At 51.6% G+C, this 21,430-nt stretch overlaps 1 protein-coding gene across 5 annotated transcripts; it reads right to left on the reverse strand.

Annotated features, from left to right (window-relative positions):
- Positions 1-1,322: 1,322 nt before the first annotated feature.
- LOC103558874 (keratin, type II cytoskeletal 2 epidermal-like) lies at positions 1,323-16,513 on the reverse strand. 5 transcript variants are annotated; one of them, XM_070621409.1, is made up of 11 exons: positions 10,128-10,397; positions 9,682-9,840; positions 8,084-9,396; positions 6,870-7,084; positions 6,461-6,521; positions 5,549-5,644; positions 4,756-4,920; positions 4,305-4,430; positions 3,410-3,630; positions 2,255-2,289; positions 1,323-2,155 (listed from the first exon to the last, which is right to left on the reverse strand). In XM_070621409.1, exons 3-11 carry the CDS (start codon positions 8,699-8,701, stop codon positions 1,761-1,763), a joined length of 1,932 nt encoding a protein of 643 aa, XP_070477510.1. In that variant the 5' UTR covers positions 8,702-9,396; positions 9,682-9,840; positions 10,128-10,397; the 3' UTR covers positions 1,323-1,760. The 5 variants fall into 5 exon arrangements, with proteins under 5 accessions (XP_070477510.1, XP_070477507.1, XP_070477508.1 ...); XM_070621406.1 differs by having other exon boundaries at positions 9,682-10,029; positions 10,128-10,375; XM_070621407.1 differs by lacking the exon at positions 10,128-10,397 and adding an exon at positions 16,423-16,513 and having other exon boundaries at positions 8,084-9,738.
- Between the last annotated feature and the right edge of the window lie 4,917 nt (positions 16,514-21,430).

Raw genomic sequence — 21,430 nt, forward strand, 5'->3', positions numbered from 1 at the left:
CTCAGGTACTGCCACCTTGCCACCTGCAGACTTCAGACCCCTTCCTGCCCTGCACCCTCACACCTGGGGCTGGTGGTCTGGGGATAGGGGAAGCCATCTATTCCCCACTAACACTTGCCTCTGCATTTCTCAAAGCCATCTCCGCAGCCTCTAGGAACAGGGAGAGGCTCTCAGACTCAACGAAGTCCTCACCAAGGGATTGAAGCTGGAGTCCACTGAAAGAGCAAAGAACCCCCTGGGCTCTTTTTTCTGAGGTGTTTTGAGCCACATCTGCTGCTTCTGAATGCACGAAGTTGACGTGACCCCACCTAAGCTACCAACTCCCATTTGGGCAACTCTGGCCAGTCTAAGACCAACCCCAAGAGCCCGTCCCACCTGCCTGGCCATTCCCGAGCTCCCAGGAGGCCCCGGTCAGGGGACAAGGCCATTTTGGGGGAAGAGCTGAAACCATCTTCACACCCACGGGAGAAGGCTGCCCTGACTGGGCCGTCACGGGTAGAGGCTCCCAGAAGGTTGCTGGAGGAGGAGACGAAGAAGGGTCCACTATCTGCTGAGTGTGTTGGGGGACTTCTCTGAAGGAAGGGGGGTTCTGAATGTTCTGTGAAAATAGCAGTCCTATCATTTGGGAGATCACTGCACAGTCCTCCAGAGACTTTTCCAGATACGCTCCTTCTGTCTTGTTGGGAGGCCCCACGCCCCCCTCACGGGGGACAGGGAGCCCATGACCCGTCGAGCTGAAGACATTCTGCCTTGGAAGCTCAGAGCTGCAGACAGCCTGGATGGCCGCTCAGGGGGCTCAGCCAGTTTGCCCTGAGGAGAAGGGGCCTCAGATGAGAGTTCTTGTCACAAAGGCCAGGGGATGGGGGGCAGTCTGTGGGAAAAACCCACCTCTTTCAGAGCTAGAACCTCCTCTTCCAGAGCTGGAGCCCCCTCTAGAGCCGCCTCCAGAACCGTATCCTCCTCCATTTGTTAAGAAAAATGGCTTTTTCTGGGAAAGAGAATTTCCACAAATCCCCCTATCAACCTCCTGGCAATATCTCAGTCCCCAGGTCTGGCAAATACTTTCTGAGAACATCACACAGCTCCCCTGACTCCAGGGCGAGCCCCTCCTCATCTCTGTTCTTAACATCTTCCACAAGGAAATATCCTTGGCTTCCCCAAGCCATACTACCTCAGGGCAATATGTCCCTCCTCCAGGAAGCCTCTCTTTCATATTTCTAAATCTCTCCATCTTCTGGTGTCTTGAGTTAGACAGCGATGAGTCATAGCTCCTGGCTCCCTACTTCTGCCAGGGCTCGACATGAAACACACATCACACGTGATGAATTGCAAACAAAGTTTATTGTGCAGACACCACGACCACAGCACTTTAGATACAGAGCCAGCAGGAAAGGCTATATAAACAGAAACTTGTTTCCCCGGGGGCACTGCTGGGGGAACGCAGGCTTGGAGATGGCAGCCTCAACAGGACACTCCTCAGGAAAAGGACCCCCAAGTGAACAACGCAAGGAGGGGCCAGGAAGGGGGCCTGGCTGGAAGCACAAACCTAGACAATGCAGATTCGTCCCCAGGGGACACAGGGTGTCACTGGCTGCAACTAATTGGTTTAGAGAGAAGCTATTTCAAAAATTGTATGGGGGCATCCCTTTCCTCCAAATGCCATCAGAGGTAGATGACAACCTTTGACTTGCCGTCAGTTAGATGTACAGAGACAGGCTTCTACATTCTGGAGTGGGAGAGTCAAGGGCGGGACTCCATCTTCATCTAAAAGAGAAGGTCACGCTGGAATCGCAACCTTCACCTGAGCCAGAACCACCTCTTTCAGAGCTAGAACCTCCTCTTCCAGAGCTGGAGCCCCCTCTAGAGCCGCCTCCAGAACCGTATCCTCCTCCAGAGCCAGAGCCGCCTCCAGAACCATATCCTCCTCCAGAGCCAGAGCCTCCTCTGGAGCCGCCTCCAGAACCATATCCTCCTCCAGAGCCACAGCCCCCTCCACTGCCACCTCTGGAGCTAGACGCTCTGCCTCCAGAGCTGTAAGCGCCACTTCCAGAGCTGTATCTTCCTCCCCCAGAACTGGATCCTCTACTTCCAGAACCATAGCCTCCAAAGCCGGCCTTGGCTGCCACGTTTGAAGAAATCGTGCTGCTTGTCACAGCTGCATAGAGAGAGACTGTGTTACCATGGAAGACCTAACCGCCTCAGCCCACCTCCCCCGACTCATGCCCACAGGACAGGACTGCACCCCAACACTTACACACAGTCACGTTGCTGCTGAGGTCTCCAGACATCCTGTCAGGGAGAGAGAAAAAGTGGCTCGTGGCAGAGCACTTGGGTTCTGCATACATGTTGTTTTACAACTTCCGCCTACAAACGTACCGGTTAGCCTCGAAAATCAGCCCCCAGGGACCTACAGACCCCCTCTTCTGCGCTGCCGAGATCACAGAGAGGCGGCAGGCCCCACATTTCTGCACAGCCTGCCATCCCAATCCATCTCAATTGTTTAATCTCATAAAACTGATCAAAAAGGAAATGCACCTCTGACTTTGCAACCCATTTTACATTTATATCTTAGGGAGATATGTTCAGAATCCAAGCCACGCCAGGAAATTTGAGATGAGGCTACACTGTGAACCTTCCATTAGGAAAGAACTGCATGTCCCTGCAGCCTCCCCATCCTGCAGCCTCCCCATCCTGCCCCCCTGCCCCACCCTTGTCTGCTTCGTCTGAAATCTTTCCCACTTCCTCTGGTGACAGGAGGCATGGCCTCCAGACAGGCACAGAGCAACAGCCTGAGCAAAGCCGCTCGCTCCCTGTCCCAGCGGCTCGCTGGGGGCCTGGGGCAGCTCTGTCCTTCCAGTTGCTTTAGCCAGATTAGATCTCTAGGGATGCTGATAACAGACAAGGGTCTCAGGCCACAGAGGAAGGAAAAGTTCCCTTTGGGTAGATTGAATAATGGTTCTGTTTGTCTTCCAGAAACCTGCAAAGAACCAGGTCTGGCGCCAGCTCCAGGTGAGCATGACTCAGCCGGTCAGCCTGTTCCAACACATGAGCTCCCAGTTCTGGGTCACGAGGTGGTGGGAGAAGAGACACCGTACAGACCCAGAGACCGATGCTCCAGACTGTCCACGACTAACCTGTTTCCATCGCGTTTTGCTTCCTCTTTCAGAAAAGACCAAGATTAATTTCTTGCTTAATTTAAGTTCATTTAATTTGCCTTGTTAGTTGTTCCATACTGATAAGCCTACAAATGTATACAATAATGCTTTGTATCCTGAATCTCAGCTTGGGGACAGAGTGACGTCAGCTCTCGGTCGTCCCAGGCCCTGCCTGCCCCCCCCCCCACTTTCCCCATCTTTGCCTCCAGCCCTGGTTCTCAGAGGGTACCCTCTGCCCTCCCAGTGCCCCTCACCGGCACTCCTCGCCCTCCAGCAGCTTGCGGTAGGTGGCGATCTCCACGTCCAGGGCCAGCTTGACGTTCATGAGCTCCTGGTAGTCACGCAGCAGCCGGGCGAGGTCCTCCTTGGCCTGCTGCAGGGCCTCCTCCAGCTCAGAGAGCTTGTGCTGGGCGTCTTTGAGGGCGTTCTCTCCCCTCTGCTCAGCATCGGCAATGGCTTCTTGCACACTCTTACACTAGGAGAGAAGGTGTCTGTTTATACACAGTGGAGTCTGCCTGGCAGACAGCGAAAGAGAAGCAGAGGCGTTTAGGGTGTGAGAAGCCAGAATCACTGGGCCTGGAAGCATCGGGCCCCTCGGAGTTAAGGCAAGACACAAACAACTGTGCTAAGACTTGCTGCCATCTTTGTCATCATCTTCCCAAGTCACCTTTGACTGCGCCCTTATGCTTTCCGCATAATGACCTCTGACCCTCACCACCTGGGGCAGGGGTCCTTATCCCATTTTATAGTTGCGAATGAAAACATTCCATGTGGACTGCATCACAGAGCTTCTGTTCCTGAGGGAGTCGACTCTCTGCCCCACATTATCTCTTCCAAAGCTAATGTCCACCCACAGGCCAGCTCCCTGCAGCACTGCCGCCCTCCATCACACAGCCGGCTGCTGCGCCACACACAAGCACGCAGCTACGCCTGCCCGCCACGGCCAGTCAAATGGCCTCCTGCTTTGTTATTGTTCTCTTTCACTCGTGGAAGCAACCAAAAAATGAACAGGATTCTTTCCCTCCACTGATCCTTACTTTGGTTACTCTCTCTCTCACACACACACACACACACACACACAACCACCTGCCCCACTCCGAGCCCCACCCAACCAGTGGAGCTGCACGGGTCCTCAGGGCCACACCCCACCTGCTTCTTCACGTGGGCGATCTCCCCCTTCAGTCTCTGGATCACGCGGTTCAGCTCGCTGATCTCCACCTTGATCTCTTTCAGGCTGTCTCCGTGCTTCCCAGCAGTGACCTGGAGCTCCTCATACTGCATGGAAAGAGGGGGACGGTTGCAGGTTGGAGGAAGCTGGGCTTGAGCGAAGGAAAGTCTGACAGCGGTTCAGGGAGGGTCAACCACACTGGATGTCATGGCTGCATTCATGGGACGTGGGGGGCCATCACACACCCCTCAAAAGGACTCAAGACCGTTCTTGACTGAGGGCATTTGGGGTACTGTGGGCCCCCTTTCTTGAGAATAATGCCCAACATCCATTAGACAAAAACAACAGTAATCTTACTGTGCCCTCTCTGGCTGGGGTGAAACCCAGCTTGTTAGAAGGAGCTGTGGCTCTCCCTGCTGTCCTGGCACTTGCCTTGCTGTGGTACAGCGCCTCGGCCTCCGCCTTGCTCTTCAAGGCAATCTCCTCGTACTGGGCGCGGACCTCAGCAATGATGCTGTCCAGATCCAGGTGACGGTTGTTGTCCATCGACAGAACCACAGACATGTCGGTGACACTCTGTTGCATCTGGGACAGCTCCTGCAACACACGGGAGGGCTGGCCATGGCTCCCCTGCCCACAGCCAAATGCAGCGAGGAGGCATTCCCCTCCCCGGGGTCAGGGAGATACACAGACTCTCAGACGGAGCATCATAATTCCACAGATGAGGTTTCAAGCAGCATAACCACCATTCCTAGGCCTCTGCTAAGATTGTCCTAAGAATTACGGAAGAGAGCAGTCCATATTTCTAAGCCTCCTAGTTAACAGCCTTCCCCACTTACGCAGTTTTCATAAGTGCTACCCAGGAAGAAGCCTTTAATTTTACTTCCTGTTTCAGAGGTCAAGTGTATGCAGTTGGATGGGGAGGGGGAGGTATGTTACATTCTGACCCGGAAGTATGTTGGACATAGGGACAGGAGCAGGTGGGGTCTCTTCCCAAGAGGAGCTGAACATTTGGGGGACAGAGTGAGGGAAAGTGGTCTTGGTGTTTTGTGAGCATCAGAGGAGATGTTCCTCTCTTCTAAGGCCCCTGGTGGCCTGGAATGATGACAAGTTGGCGTCAGACAGTCCTAAATCTCACTCCTACCACTTTTTCACCAATCGGGAAGGACCTGCCTTTGGTGGGAAGGGTGGGAAGTAGGGGTCTGGCCGGGAGCAGCCTCCTTACCGCATCATAGAGGATTCGCAGGAACTCAAGCTCCTGGGTCAGCACGTCCACCTTGGCCTGCAGATCCACCTTGACCTTGTAGGCATTGTCCACGTCCTGCGGGAAAGGTCAGGGGCCTCTGGTGAAACTCAGCCCCAAGGCCGCCTTACAGCCTTCCATGTCTGGGCCCTGCCCTCTCTCTGCCCATCTCCTCATCCCAGTCCCTGTCAGCTGCTCTCCAACAGCCCGGGTGTCTCAGGTGACCCACGTGCCCAAGGACCTCATTTGGCATAGAGTCCACAAAGCACCTCTGCTGCGGGCTCCAGGCCCACGTTCACTGCTCACTCCCCCTAGACCATCAGAGCTCTGATGGGAACAAGCTTTGTCAGCAGTCTCTCCCTCCTGCTTGAGACACTGTGTGTTCCCACGATGGGGCACAATGGCCTCTGGTGACTTTAACAGTCCTCGACTCTCCCATCCGGTCTGTCCATCTCAATTCTCTTGAATTTCTCTGCATTTTACACCAAAGCTTCTGCCCGAACCAGGCTGAGGACCCACTTTTGCCTTCTAGCTCAAACCTTTGTCAGCACAACTGACGGCCTCTTCAAGCAGGCATTCCAAGCAAAGTCCCAGTCCTTCCCCAGCCAGTTAGAAGAAGAATAAGGTGCTTTCTGTGTTTGCATCTTTCAGCGTCTAATACAGGCTTTAAGTAAGTTATTCGTGGGAAATGTTCCAGCAAATTCACAAAACATCCCCAGAAGCTTGAGCTACAGAGACGCCTTTGGTTCCCTGAGAACCGGCCGTGGCCGCGCCTCGCCGCTTTCCTGGACACTGCGGTTCGCACTCAGAGCTGTTCTCCACCCGTGGGTCCAGACACACCGGGCTTCTGAAGCCCCCTCACTCCCACCCCAGCCCTCACCTTCTCTTGCTCACCTTTTTAAGCGTCACAAAATCATTCTCAGCAGCCGTGCGCCTGTTGATTTCATCCTCATACCTGTTGAAACCCAGAGGACAAAGCTGTTCGATTACTTCTAGTTTGTTTATTTTTTTCTTCTTTCCCTACTGGATTCACCCAAAATACCCCATTCTCTGGAATATTAAACACTCTTCAACTGTCTAAGTTGGAACTATGATATCCCAAATGAGGATTTTTTTCTATAAATTAGCTATCAAACAGGGAAAACACATGATCTCTGAAGCCCTAAATGTCATCCTCACAAAAAATCAACAAGTTACAGATTCTATGAGCACAAATGCACTTGGGAAATGAGGGCCTTTCCTGGGAAAAGTCTGGTAGCTCAGATCAATATCTATCCCACTCAGCATTTGCTCTGCCACCTACTTCTTCTTAAAATCCTCCACGAGATCCTGCATGCTGTTCAGCTCTGAGTCCTGGGACGTTCTTTCTGCACAGAGCGTGTCCACCTGTCTCTTCAGCTGGGCGATGAACGCCTGGAAGATGGGCTCCAGGTTGGAGGTGCGGGTGCCCACATGGACCTGCTGCAGCAGCTCCCACTTGGTCTGCAGCACCTGGTTCTGCTGCTCCAGGAACCGCACCTGCCGTGACAGAGGGGACACACATGAGTGCTGCGCCGCCCTTCCCACCAGCTGGCCACACTCGCAGAGTCAGCTCTGGTCCTGCTCCTGGAGGTGGAGAAGTCTGCCCAGCTTCATCCTCACCAGGGGGATGCCAGCTCATGCCGGGCAGAGCTTCGGAGCTTCCTGCCTCCACACGTGGGAGCTTCTTCAGACTCCTGTGTGACAGCTGGTGCTCTCCATGGAGAGAACCCTTTTTCCTGCTTCACCGCCCACTTTTCCTTTTGCAGCTGCTCCCAGGACTCCAGGCCATTTCCCTCCCTCATTCGAGCTGAATTCCCTGCAAAGGTCCCAGAAATTCTGGGGAAAACCAAACGCAGCCATCAATTGGCTCTGCTCCTAAAGGCACCGAGTGTGAGGGCCCTGGAGGGCAGGGCGCCTCAGTCTGCTTCGTAAGAGCCTCGTGAGTTCCTTATACAGGCTCCTCACACTTGAAATAGGAGAAAATCCTCTAACACCCCAGAGCGACACCAACAAGGACTTTATGGGTCACAAAACTGAGAATGCTTCTCTTGAAGGGAGGAACTTCATCCGTCCCCAAGCGCATATTTCAGACTCAGGTTCTCCAAATTTTATAGAGCAATGACTCCCAGGGAAGGAAGGACTATCTTGGAAGGTGTCTTCCCAACCCCTTCTAAGACTCGCCGTCACACAGTCTGGACCTGTCACTCCGTTCCTTGTCTCTATCCGTTTTCCTAAGACTTTCAGAATTTTCCATAAATGTTATTCATTAAGGTTGAAACAACAAAGCCAAAGGCACAAATAATTCCTAACTGCAGACTGTAGGGCAAGAGGCAGCCCGTGAGGCCAGCATCTGTCCTATGTGGATATTGCCCATAGCCCAGTCTACTGTGAACACACTGACTCCTAAAAGAAATGAATCCCTGTTGTTTGCCTTGCAGTTAGCGCTGGAAGTAGGGCACCGTGAGCATCCGACGGAGCCCGCTTCTCGTGACTCACCTTGTCAATGAAGGAGGCAAACTTGTTGTTGAGAGTTTTGATCTGCTCCCGCTCCTGGGCCTTCACCTTCTGGATCTCTGGGTCCACACCCACGTTGAGAGGCTGCAGGAGGCTCTGGTTGATGGACACTTCGTGGATGCCACCACCAGGGAATCCGCCAGGCCCGAAGCCACCGGGACCCCCAAAACCGCCAAAGCCGCCGCCACCTCCAAAGCGGCCTCCACCAAAGCCGCCGCCTCCAAAACCGCCACCTCCAAAGCCGATGCCACCTCCGAAGCCACTGCCACCTCCAAAGCCGATGCCACCTCCGAAGCCACTGCCACCTCCGAAGCCACCTCCTCTGCCACCAAATCCACCACCAGAGCCAAAGCTTCCGCCTCCTCCAGCCACACTAATGGAGATGCTCTTGCTTCCGCCAAGGCCAACAAGACTCCGGCTGCCAAAGCCGCCTCCACCGACGCCCTTTCCGCCACCGCCATGGCGGCTCAAGCAGGAGAAGCTGCTGGTGGATCTCCGGCTCCCACCAGAGCCCACAGCCGAGCTGCTGCTGAAGCCCCGGAATCCTCCACTTCCTCCTCCTCCTCTTCCTCGAGATCTGCTTGAGATCTGACAGCTCATGATGCCTGTGCCCAGCGAGGACAGTGGAAGGGTTCTGAGGAGAGTTGAGGCTGTTGGGAGACTATCAGGGTCCCCTTTTATACTAGCTGGCTAGGTGTTGGTGCTCATGGGTGTGGACCCACTTATGCATGGGTTTGGTCTACCTGGAAGCTACTCCTAATGAGTGATTACCAAGCTAATAACCATTTAAAAAATCAACTAATCAGCTTCATCCCAGAACTTGCTTTGATTGCAAACTCTTCCTTTTTATCTGGGCATCTGACATGCCATTGTATTTTTGTAAAATCATCAGAAGAGATCGGGATGCAGGTTTCTCAATCTGAAAAGGGACCTTCTGCAGGATGCTGCTCCCCGCTCTGGACCAGGCCAGGGGAGGCCAGCTGCCACTCGGGCCTGTGCAGTCTCGCCAGCCCAGATCAGCTGATGAAAGAGATGACAGGTTTAGAGACTGTCGGAGCCCCTCATTCTTAGTCTTAGCACTCTCCTTGCCTTGCCCTCTGCCCCAGGGAGAGTTGCCAAGCGCTTTTGTAGAGCATAAATGTGATGTGCGGAAGTAAGAAGCCTCTTACAGAAAGAATTTGGCCGAGGATGCTACAGAAGAGTTGGCACTCTTCCAAGTATGTTGACTTTTTCCTTCCCATGCCACACCAGGAACGCATAAGAGCCAGGCACCAAGGAGAGGAGAATTGTCTTTCCTGTAACCAGAAGTTTATAGAAGCATGAACTCTGTCATTTTTCTACGTGAAAACCGAGAGAACGAGGGGTTGTTCCTCGGTCTGTCTCATTCCGGGGCACCCAACGAAAGGTTGCCACCAAAGGCTTTACACAACTCCAAGGTCCCGGTGTATATTGATTCAGTCAGGAATCACTGATTCTGCTAAGAGTTAGGAGGCCAGGTTCCTCATGGTACCCAGAGGTGGGTGAATATCGGAAGACCCATCGAGCCACCCACTGCACAGAGCACCCAAACGTCAACTCACCCGCAGTCCAGTCATTTGTCCGTGTGGCCAAAGGCGTGGGAGAAGCACTGTGGAATGCTGGAATTGAATTTAAAGTCAGAAGTTCTGGGTTTGACTCCCAGTTTCACCATTTCCTGGCTCTGTGCCTTTGGACTAAACTCTGAGACTCCGTATGCTTAGCTGTAAAATGGGAAATTCATACAAAGTGTTCTGAAAACCATGACACACAGACAAGTGTTAAGTATCATTGCTGTTCGGGGTGAAGCAAAGACATTCCTTTTCCTTTCTCCCCTGGCGTGTTCCTCTCTCTTCTGATGGCCGTGACCCGGCACTGCTCAGAGCAGCTACAGAACCAGGATTTCTCAGATCCTAGGACACAGTTAGCGTAAAATAATGTAAAAAACAGAAGCTTTGAGTGTAAGTCCCAGTTTCACTGTATTTTAATTAAATGGCCTTGGATTACTCACGATCTTCTTTGGGCCTCAGTTTCCTCCTCTGTAAAGAGTGAAGGATGAGAAGAATATGACTGTTGTAAAAACAGAACAAGACCATAAGCCCACAGGCTACGCGCGGTTCCCGGTTAGGAGCAGAATCCACCAAGTGCTGCTCACCCTCTCCCACCCTTCCCCCGAGTCTCCAACCCTGTGTCCTAACTCCTCGGCCCAGGCGGCATGAGGGTGAAGACCAGGACCTAGCTGTTCAGGATGTTTGATTTGCAAGACGAGAATGCTGAAGGAGGCAAATCTCTGTGTCGCCTTGATTTTTTTTCCCAGTCTGGCCTACATAATCATAATCATGCTAACAAATCATAAAGCTAATGCTGTAGAAAGAGCCTCAAGCCAAAGTCAAATGTGTTGTTATCTGCGACTATCTGAACAACACCCTAGTCACCCATTACTCCTCCACACGGTGCTGAGGCCACCCCAGGTACGGGGGGGTCCTGGTCCCTCCGTGAAAAAAAGACATGAATATTTATTGAGCATCTCCCGTGCCCAGGCTTGTGCTGGGCACACAGTATGCATGCTTTACTCTCCACAATTCTACTTGCATACGGAGTCTTTCTTCCCATTCTCTCCTCTGGGCACCTTGCCTTTCTAGACCCATTCGCCAGATTTTAAAGTCAAATTGAAGAGAGACAAACGTCTTTTTCTCTTGAAATGTGGAGGGCAGAATTAACGCGACTCAGATATTATATAACATTTTATTTCCTTATTTTTTTAACTTTGCCTTTTACATAATTTCCATGTGCTTGTCTCGATAACACGGTCTGCATTCATTAAAGGAGTCAAATGTGAGTCAAGACTCTTGGTTCTGGCTAGGACTTCATGGCTGACTTCCACTGTAGTCCTCCATTTCTTCATCTAAAATATGGGAACATTTATCCTGTCCCAGAGGATATTGGTCTGTTGCACAAATGGGTTTTAAGCTTTGCTGTCTCTGAGAACAGAACAGGGATCCAGCAGGAAAAAATCCTTCTTTCAGCAAGCTTCTGGCAAGCCCAGGCCCCTAAAGGATTTTCCTCTAAAGTTTTCAAAAGCACTTCCCTTGGCCAGAGCAGAAAACCAAGCCCCAGTGTCGATCAGACAGGGCCTGACTGACTAGCCAGTGGGACAGAGATGTGAACGTTGACACCAGGCTCTGCTGGTAGGAACTCGTTTCCCCTCCCCCACAGTCTCCTAGCTGGGCGTCCCCCTCTCTTCTGACCTCATCCCAGCCCTCCTTGTGGTACAATGAGCTGTGGCCCTGGTCTTCTACACAGCACAGCCAGGGTCATGTTTATCTTTACCCCAAACCTCAGTCCCCAAGGCACAGGGCAGTCACTCAGGGAATAAGCCCAAGATCCAACAAGCATTGCCAGGGTTTGGTGTTTGGAACTGCATGTTTCCTCTGACATGAAAGGTGATGTTAGCAATGCTGAGTCTCCACAGCCTTCCATCCGCTTACTCCCTGAAGATCCCACCTGGACGTCCTCTCAGGTCTCTGTCCCACCCACCATCAGCACTTCCCTCCACAGGCCAGCCAGGTTAGTCTCTTTGTCCCCAAAACTGAAAGCATCGACTGAACTGAGCTATTGGCCAAGCCCTGAGCCCTCTGGTGCACACTGCCCTGGAATGCAAACCACATGTTTACATTTCAAAAACGAAACAAAACAAACAACAAACTTTGCTCTTCCGGGCCCTGCTGCTGAGTTCAGGCTGCTTGAGGGACCAACACTCAGAGTCCAATAACCTTGAGTGAGAAGCTCAGAAACCGTAGAGGTGGGCAACAGCAGCCTGGAGACAGCAGCAACCTGGCCAGGGCATGATGCCCGCACCGCGCACCACCTGCGAAGCCTGTGCATCCCATAGGGCAGGTCTCTGCTGCTCCAAGAGCTCCAGCTCAGCGGCTCTGAGGGAGGTGGGACAGGAGCCTCGCAGGCTCCCAGCAGCAGGCCCTTGCTCAATAGCTCCTCTGAGGCTTCCCTCTGTAAGCCATTGTTCGAAAACTGCTCACTCAGGCTGCAGTGCCAGCCCCTGGCCCAGCTCTCCCTCAACACCGGGCCTCCCTTCCTTTCTTACCCAACAGGGCCTTGGTAGCTTTTTTCTCAGTCAACCCCTTTTCTTACCGCAAACTCCATGGCTTTTGATTTTCAGGTGCCCCGGGCAAACTGGAGTTACCTGCGAAGCCAGGATGGCGGGCAGCCAGGCCCACCCACAGCATGAAGTGCCCAGTGCCCCACAGTGCAGAACTCCATCGGGAATGCAGAGAGTCCCGGACACACACGCCAGCTGTGTCAGGATAGCAGGGTCTGCCCACTGCTTGGAAACCATGCACACCCCAGGAACAGAGCAAGAACGAGGGCAGGGACGCTGCCCAGGACGCAGCACGGGCTCATACCATGATGGAGAAACTAAGGAAGCAATCCAGCAATCAACCAAGGAAGCCTCCAGCATAGAGCCTGGCACACAGTAGGTGCCCACAAATGTTACTTCCTTCCCCACCACTGTGGCCAAATTCCCACACATAGTTCTAATTTTCTAACTGGGCCCCAGAAGATCAGACCCAGACATTGGGAAGTCACGGATCCCAGCTTTGTTCTCCATAGATCCATCCACAACTCAATGAGCTCAGTTCTTCCCATCATGGCTACAACGTACCTACAACTCACTGGGGTGTGCGCCTGGCTTGCTGATGTGCTGTCCAGCTAATGGTATTGCTCTGACATGTGCACCTGTGTGTTCTCACCTGCAACATGTCTTCATTCGCACAGCGAGAGCCGAAAAAGAGTCTTCCATGAAAGGTTCTTGCAGTTCCTGGCCCACATTCCAGCCAAACTGTCTTTCCAGACCGGGTTCTACTCCCACTCCGGCTTCAAAATCCTCACTCTCGCCCTTTACCCAATAGCCACCCCAACATGGAAGGACAAGACGGCCCCCAACATTCCATTCTACCCCGTTAGTGACTTCAGAAAAATGGGGTTATTGTAGTCAGACCACTCACGCCTTCCTCGAAGTCCAGAGACTCCTGCCGGTGTCCCCGGATTGGATGCTGCCCTCTTCTTCCCCAGCCCCTCCTGTGGGGAGCCTTCCGGCTAGTTCTGCATGGCACTGCAGCCCTTCAGAGCCACTGCTCACCTCCAGTGCCTCTACCCGGACACCTGCCATTCCTGCCGCCGCGCGCCCACGGAGATCCAGCAGATGCTTCCCGTCCACGCGTCTCCCCCACCCTCAGCCCCACCTCACCCTCCCCACCGCTTAAAGCTGCTCCCCTCCCATGGGACCTCTTCTGTTTCTTTCAAGGCTTCCTGTGTTGAGTTGGCTAGAAACAAAGACAGGACAGGGCTGGTGGAGAAACTCCCACCCCCGAAAATAAAATGAGAAAGAGAGGAAAGGGTGAAAACAAATAGAATTGTAAAGACCAAATAAACACACTCTTATTTCAAGAGACTCCTGCTCCTCAGTCTATCGGCAATGCTCTTCAAGATGCCTTCAGAGCCGTGTGCCCTGGAACACCCCGTTTTGGAAGGGATGGCCACAGAGCTTGATTATCAATGAGCTGCTTGCTCCAGGGTTTTTTATTAGGAAAAAAAAGAAAAGAACTCTCTGGACTGCTTTTTCACATCAAGAATCATGCATTCAAAACACTTCTTTAAAAGACTTTAGATCCGAAAAATACACTGAAATCATTGCTAGTCCAGCACTGACTGCGGACGAGAGCTAGTACCGCCACTCATTCGGATGCATTAACTTCATGACACGAGTCACATTGGGATGAGCCACAGGCGCGCTTCACAGCCCCCCAGGCCTTGGACGCCGTGTCCGCGTCCCTGTTCAGCAGGACGTTCATAAGGGATGTTGTGTGATAAACTGGGAAGAGCGAAAGGAGGACCCTTCAATGCTTCCAGTCCCACAAGCGTGAAACCAGAGGGAAGGATGAGGCACAGGACTCCACCTTGGTCCCCAAGAAAGCAGAGTTTCCCAGACACCCCAGCTAGGCCTCTGCTTGTTGGCCCCACCCCAACTCAAGTACTTTCTCAAAAAAGAGCCACCATGGTAATGAGGGCTCCCCCCATGTATGCTTTGGTTGCCCTCGCCGATATCATTTCATTTTGACCACCTCCTTCTGAAATAAGTAGGGCAAGAATTATGCCCATTTCACACATGAGCAAACTGAGCCTCCAAGACAGTGCTGGGACCTGCCTGACGTACCCAGGCGAGTAACGTGGCAGACCTAGGACACGTGCCAACGTCTTCAGGCTCCGTATCCTTCTGTGAGCCCCACTGTGCCCACTCCACCGTCTCCTGCCTAAGCCCTGCTCCCAACACAGAGACTTAACGAGAGTGTCAGCCCCTCTGAGAGGCCCTCCACCCCGTTCTAGTATCTGCATTAACGAACAGCTCAGAAACGTGCCGAGACAGCCCCGACGGACACCTTCATTTTTAAGAAAAGAAACTGAGTTCAGTGACTTGACAAAATCACATGACAAAAGGGGGACACAGCAAGAAGCCGGCCCAGCGTCTCAGCCACTGAGCCACAGCACCCCTGACACACGACATTCAGAGCAAGAAAAGACCTCAGGCAGACCAACAGCAGGGGTTTAATAAACACCACAATCAGCCCTCAGTCACCCACGATGATGGAAAACACGAAGGAAACAGCAGCTGTGTCCTTTCCAGGCAGCCAAATCTTTTATTGCAACACTCCCCGAGGTGGTTAAGGCTCCTTACTATTCACACCTTATGAGGTTGGGTCACGGGCAAGATAATGCAGCCATCGCTCCACTGAACCTCAGTAACCACAAGCTGCTGATTGTCCTGCCGTGGGATAGACTGCGTTTCTTCCCCTGGTCCTCTGTGGTGGCACGTGGCAGGTCACAAGTGCCAATGAGGTGGCACAGGGCCCCTGCTCCACGGTCTTGCCTCTAAGCCTGATGTCCTCGCCATGGAAACCTGGTTTTGCGTTACCAGCCAGGAGGGAGGATTACTGAGCAGAAGGCCGCCAACTCCAGGGCACTTCCGGAGCCCAGAGGGGACCCTCTAACCACAAGCACACCCAGCACTTAGCACAGGCGGTGAAGACACTCAGATGTCCACCCACGAATGTGGATGAGGGATGGTTTCACCTGCAGGACCCTCTCACGCTTCCTTCAGGGACACAGAGGCAGGGCACTATGTTCTCCCCTTGCGCAGAATGTTCTTCCAGCTCCACCAGGTGTAGGACAAAAGGAAGTCAACTGTGCTGTCAACAGGAGAAACTTAAGGCTAACAACAACCGGGACTAAAGGAGTACCCCTGTTGTGTACAGAGGAGGAGTGAGGAGAGTAGGAATGTGGAGGTTGTTGGATCTGGAAAGCTAAGCCAGGGACCTGCCCTCCGCTTCTCCTCTTGCAAATACCTGAGGTTAATTAAACACCTGAGCTACAGGTGGGGCAAGATGGCCTCACCTCAGTCCTCATCTCATGAACACCCTGCCATGAACAACCCATGCTCAAGGACAGAATTCCAGCATTTTCTTTATTGAAACAACAATGTTCTCCAAATCGCCTATCAGCTCAGCTCTAATCAAGACCAAACTTTCATGCTCTTGTCAATAAGTGGTTGAAATGTTCTAATCATTGAACCTGAAATGAACCCACAAGGAACCCCGTTTCCCTCCATTGAACCCACGGAGGGAAAATAGAGGAAGAAGAAATGGAGGATTTGGGAAGATAATGGGAAGAGGAGAAAGGGGGTCTCAGGGTTGGAAGTGGTTCCACCCAGGGCTTCTGAAGCTCCTCTGCCTCGGGAAAGGCTGGTCTCCTCCTGTATCTCCAATGGACATGAGCTCACATCTCACGAGGCAGCCCCTACTGCCATCACACAACAGGACCAGGGTGAAAGGTCTTCTTCACAGTGACCCCTGTCCCATCTAAGCAACAACAAGCTTGACCCTCTCCCTCACAACAACGGTGTGGTCCATCTTCAGTGCAAGTGACTGTCACGCCCACCCTCAGACATCTTTGACCTCCTTTCAAGTCCTGCTGTGGCCCAGTTCTTGCCCCTGAGCTCACACTGGCTTCTCAGTGGGTGGCTTGAACTTTCCCAATGCTCCGTTCTGAGCTCAGCCCTGGGAGGGGGGAGATGTCTCTCCCATGACCAGACTTGCCCTGTCCCAAGAAGGATTTAGCTGCTTTCTTATGTCTTTACGACCAACAGAACAGAACCGTGAAAAAGCCTTTTTCTTTATTGGTCCCAAGAAGCTTTCTGAAGTTGTGTATACAAAGAACATCATCTTCACTCTTACCGCCCAAGGGAGCCGCTGCCTTGTGGTGATCAATACAGGTCCCGGCGTTGTGTGTCAAGGAGCCTTTGTGCCAGCAGAGGACACTCTATCCTGTCTAAACAGAACTCACAGGACCTATTGACAGATTGGAAAATGGGCGTGGGCACCAGGGAGGGGTGGGAATAACCCTACACGAACCTGGGAAGGTCACCAGTTGACTAAGAGCCATTTTTCTGATAATGGATTGGCAGGGAGTGTCATGTTCCCTCCAGCAGCTATGGGAGGGGCAAACACAGTGACACACAGCATCCCAGGGCAGCTTGGGTATCCATCCTTCCAATCAAAAACCAGACATTGCTGACACCACCCAATTGTCTCCTGAAACATCTCTATGTTCCCTCTCATCTGGTACAAGACTCCAGCCAACTGTGGCTCCAGGGAACAGCTCCACAGAGCACTCCTCTGACCACCAAACTATTAGCCTATTAGCCACGCCTTCTTCACAAGGAAAGGGGCCTGCAGTGCCCACTTCATCCCTTCCACCTGCCCAAGTCCTAACCACATTTCCAGACACTTCTCAGCTTGTCGCTCCTCCAGGAACCTTCCAGTCACATTTGACTTCTCTTCCTGGATGCTGCTTGAGATGTGCTTCCCTCTTGGTTTCCACAACACCAAGCTCTCTCCCTTCTCCCACCCTCAATGAACTTACACTCTTTACGCTCCTTTACACCCCTCCTGGTTTCTACTTCTTTGTCTGGTCTTTAGGCAGACTGTTCTTGGGATTGCTTCTTGATTCTCTTCTTCCTCTTTTTCTAAAGAGAGTAAGTTCCTTTAACGGCAAATGCAATAACAACCAATGGAAACAGTTGCACTATTCAGGGGTCCATATAATAGACTCTGAGATGGAGTAATGTCCTTTCCACAACCCCTCCCCTCAATACACACACACACACACACACACACACTCAAAGAAAAAGGTACAGTTGGAAAGATGTGCCTCGTCTTCTCCCCTGGAAGCTCTAAAAAGGTCCCCAGTCACAAAACGTCCTAAAGCAGCAGTTCTGCCCTGTGGATCTCCTGGAACTCTGTGGAGACACTTTTTTGTTTCTCATTGTGATATGGGGGGGCTGTTACTGACATTTAGTGAGCATGATCCAGATTGTACTTCAGGCCCGAACAGCGTGTGAACACAACAGCATATATAACCCTTCAGCCCAGAACCCAAACCATATCACATACACACGAAGTGGTTCTGCTGCCTTTTCAGATATACTGAGTAGTGGAGGAATACTGCTACTGTGTAAATCGGGAGAAGGTCGAGTCTTCGCCTTTTGGGAAAGTTTTCTTGTCCGTGGCAGACATGCTCATGGTATGTAGGCTGCCAACACAGCATACCCGCATCAGCCTGCATCTGGAGCCTATGAACACGTGGTCGTTCTGCACAGCAGGGCAAACATCTGATGTGTCAGAAGATTTTCTAATACAGCCCTGCCTGAGAATGTACAAGTGAAAGGTGTGTGGTATCACTCCCAGTTTTCTCCCTCTTGTGTCTCCTGCTAATTGCAGTGAAGGCTGTGTGCTGATTGGTTTTAATTATGTGTGACTGCAAGGCACACCATCTCTGTTTTTCTATTCTTGACGGTAAAAGGATGCTACTTAATTTTGGTTATAAAACAGAGGCCAATGAGACTGATCCCTTTAGAAGAACTGACCTAAAGGAAGAATATTCTCTTTCAAAATAAACTCTTATCAATGTCCATAAGGTCCCTGTTACAATTTCCACACCACATTGTTGATGGAACAGGGCCGCTGTGTGAGACTTCCTCATAGTCCCTCCAAGGGACCCATAGAAGGACCCACCTCCAGTGAAGACTGTCCTGGGGGTCATGGTTCCCAAATTCCATCAAACCATTGGCTCTGGTTCAAGATCATCTTTTGGAATTCTTTCTCCCAAGGGCTAGTCAACAGCCCCCGAGTCTAGTGAAGAGCCTCCCCCAAGGGACAGAGTGGGGACGGCAGGCTTGAGCCAAATGAACTAGGATCCGACAGGCCATGGGTGCAGGAAGAGTTGCTGGAGTCCGCTGTTTTCTCAGGGGCACTAGATGGTTGTCTTAGGCCTGGAACTGTGGGAAAGGAGGCAGTTTGTGTGTGGGGAGAGGAGACGGTGGCTGGTCCGTTCTTCCCTAGAGTTAGATGAATCTCTGAACTCTGTTAGAGAGGTGGCTGCGCAAGAGACACAATTATATAGATATTGGCCGGTTATGGAAGGAAGACTGGTCCCTGAACTGACGGCTGCAACATTATGTCATTCAAGGAAGAAATGGCCCCAGGGGAGCCACAGGGCTCAGTCAGCCAACGGGCAGGGAGAAGGATTCTGTCTTTGTGCTGAGACGCTAGGAGCAAGACACATGGATCTAGACCCCAGGAGAGGAGGTCTGTGCAGACGTCTTCAGGGAAGGGCCAAAATGCTGCAATTGGACCATAGACTGTGGCACAGCAGTGGAGACAATCAAGTCAGCTGGAGGGGGCAGGAGGAAGGCCAGAGTGGCAGGACATCTAAGAAAGGAGAATAAAGATATACGTAGATTTTTGCTTGCGTGTGCTTAGATAACGTTCAGAAGGACACTCGAGAAAGTATGGCTGCTGCAAACAAAGGGACCTCGGTGGGGGAGGACAGGAGAACCTTCATTGTACACTTGTACTTGTGGATTTCCCTCCTTATGAACATTATTACTTAGATAAGCACCAAGCATCACACCCACACTGGACACACCCAAGGACGAGCTATTGGAGTCTAAGATTTGAGAGGTCATCACTAGATCTCGGTGAGCTCAGTATCTTGGCTGGACAGCCCTGAAGAATTATGACTGGTCTCGTGGCCTTTACTTTTTCTCCATTTGAGCACATTTCCCCCACATATTTCTGGCTTTCCTGCCAGGAGTTCTCTGCAGTTCTCCCTCTGCCCCTTCTTCCCCTTGGGTGAGCTGATGGTTTACTCTAACTTTCAGACGCTGATGGCTCTGCAGTTTACTCCTCTGGCTCCAGTTTTAGATGCGTGGAGTAGAGGCACCTCAGAAGAACTAACTCGTTCTTTCTCCCCACTAGCCCTCTTGCTGTGTTCTTTGTTATTACCCAGGCCAGGAACATGGAAACACCCTCAACTGTTCCCTTTGCCTCAGCACCGGCCCCTCACGACCCGCATCCAATCCATCACCAAGTCTGATGAGTTGACTCCTAACTGGCTCGGGAACGCAGAGCCTCATCCTCGTTTCTGGCCAATCGGCCACCTCTAAAGACTTGAACTGATGGGAGAGACATGATGGCCTTTGGCCCGCACCTGTGCAATGATCCCCTGAGATGTCTTCCTGCCTCCAGGACGGGCCCTCCAATCTGGCCTAGTGCTGCCTCGAAAACACGGATCTGACCACGTCACTCTCTGATTTAAAGCCCTTTACTGGCTCCTCCTCAACTATCACAACTGTTTCAGCCATAAAATACCTGAAAAAATGGCATTTCCTTGAGAAGATCTCGCACGGGCAGACCGGATAGCTTAGAGGATAAAGCACAGAACAGACTCTGTCTCATGCTCCATTCTTCTTCCCCTGGCAGTGAGGCAGCCCCTTTCTCTCCCACTGCCCCAGTACCGAGTAGGTTGTAACAAGCCAATAGGTCCCAAAACCACAGCTGAGAACTTCTGACCCACAAACTTGAGGCCAGACTCCGTTGAATGCCCACGAGGTTCTTCTTGACTCAATCTGACTGACTCTTCACTCTCATTTCTTGTCACTAACTTGATGCTGCTGCAGACGATCAATTACTTCATGTAATTTTACTCTTCCATGTCTTTACCCAGGTTATTCCTTCTGCCTGGAGTGTCCTTAACTGCCTTAAATGTCCTCATCTGCCTGACAAACTCCTATTTATTTACTGAAACCCTGCCAGACAACACTTTTAATGGCCCTCACTTCTGTGTGCACCATGTCTATCCCTTGTATGTGTTTCTATCATTGCACGGGTCATGTGCATGTAACGACACGTTTGCATACTCACCATCACCAAGTCTTCAAACTCTTTGACATCAAGAACCGTGTCTTATTCATCATAATGTCCCCAATGTTCATCCTTGTCCCTGACACATAGTGTGTCTGTAGGAGCTGTTTGTTGAACTGAATGTACTCCAGATTTTTCCTTTGATGTCTTTCTAGTACTAAAACATTGAGTACTTGATCTTACTCAATTTAATTCTTCATTATATACTGACTTACACAATGTTTCCATTCAGTCCTGTGACATCACAAGTTTGGTAAGTTTCACTATAAATTGTCGTGGTCTCCGTTTCGTGTCTGGCCAAACCAAGAAAACCCAGCCCAAGCAAGACGAGCAAGGGTATTACCAATACTAAAATGTGACTACAGGAAATTTTAACCCAAGAGAGAATTTAGAAAGTGTGTACCAGAGTACTAGAATATTCTCACCAGTTCATTCATTCAGTGGTGTCCCTGCTGCCATATGGTGGCCCCAGACGTCTGCTCTCCCTCAGAGGAGAGTACAGCATCACCCTCAAGGCCACCCCACTCCCATTGTTCTAAATCCACGAGCACCACGCCGCCTTCTAGGACTAAGTCAGTTTCCCAGGTATCTTGACAACAGGATGGGGGCTCTGGTATTTCAGTCACTGAAAATGTAGGTTCCCCCACAAACTAATACATGGACCTTCTGGGTCACACATCCGTGGCTTGAGTGCGTGGTGCACACATAGCAGTCCTCAAGAGCAGATGTAACTTGGATGCCTTAACAAAATCAATTTTATGTCAGTTCAGAGTTGTCAGGGTGCCACAGTGACCGTGTGAGGTACTTCCCTCGTGGGCGACCCTGACAGCCGGCCACCTTCCTCTACTTCTTTGTCACTCCCTTTTAACCTCATTTAACTACTTGTGTATGACACATTCACAGTTCACAAGGCATTTTCACATCATATATATTTTATTGTCCTGCTGTCTAGAGGCAAATATTCTCACCCTCGTTTCAC

Source organism: Equus przewalskii, chromosome 5, assembly GCF_037783145.1.
Source record: "Equus przewalskii isolate Varuska chromosome 5, EquPr2, whole genome shotgun sequence".
In the NCBI taxonomy this organism is placed as follows: Eukaryota; Metazoa; Chordata; class Mammalia; order Perissodactyla; family Equidae; genus Equus; species Equus przewalskii.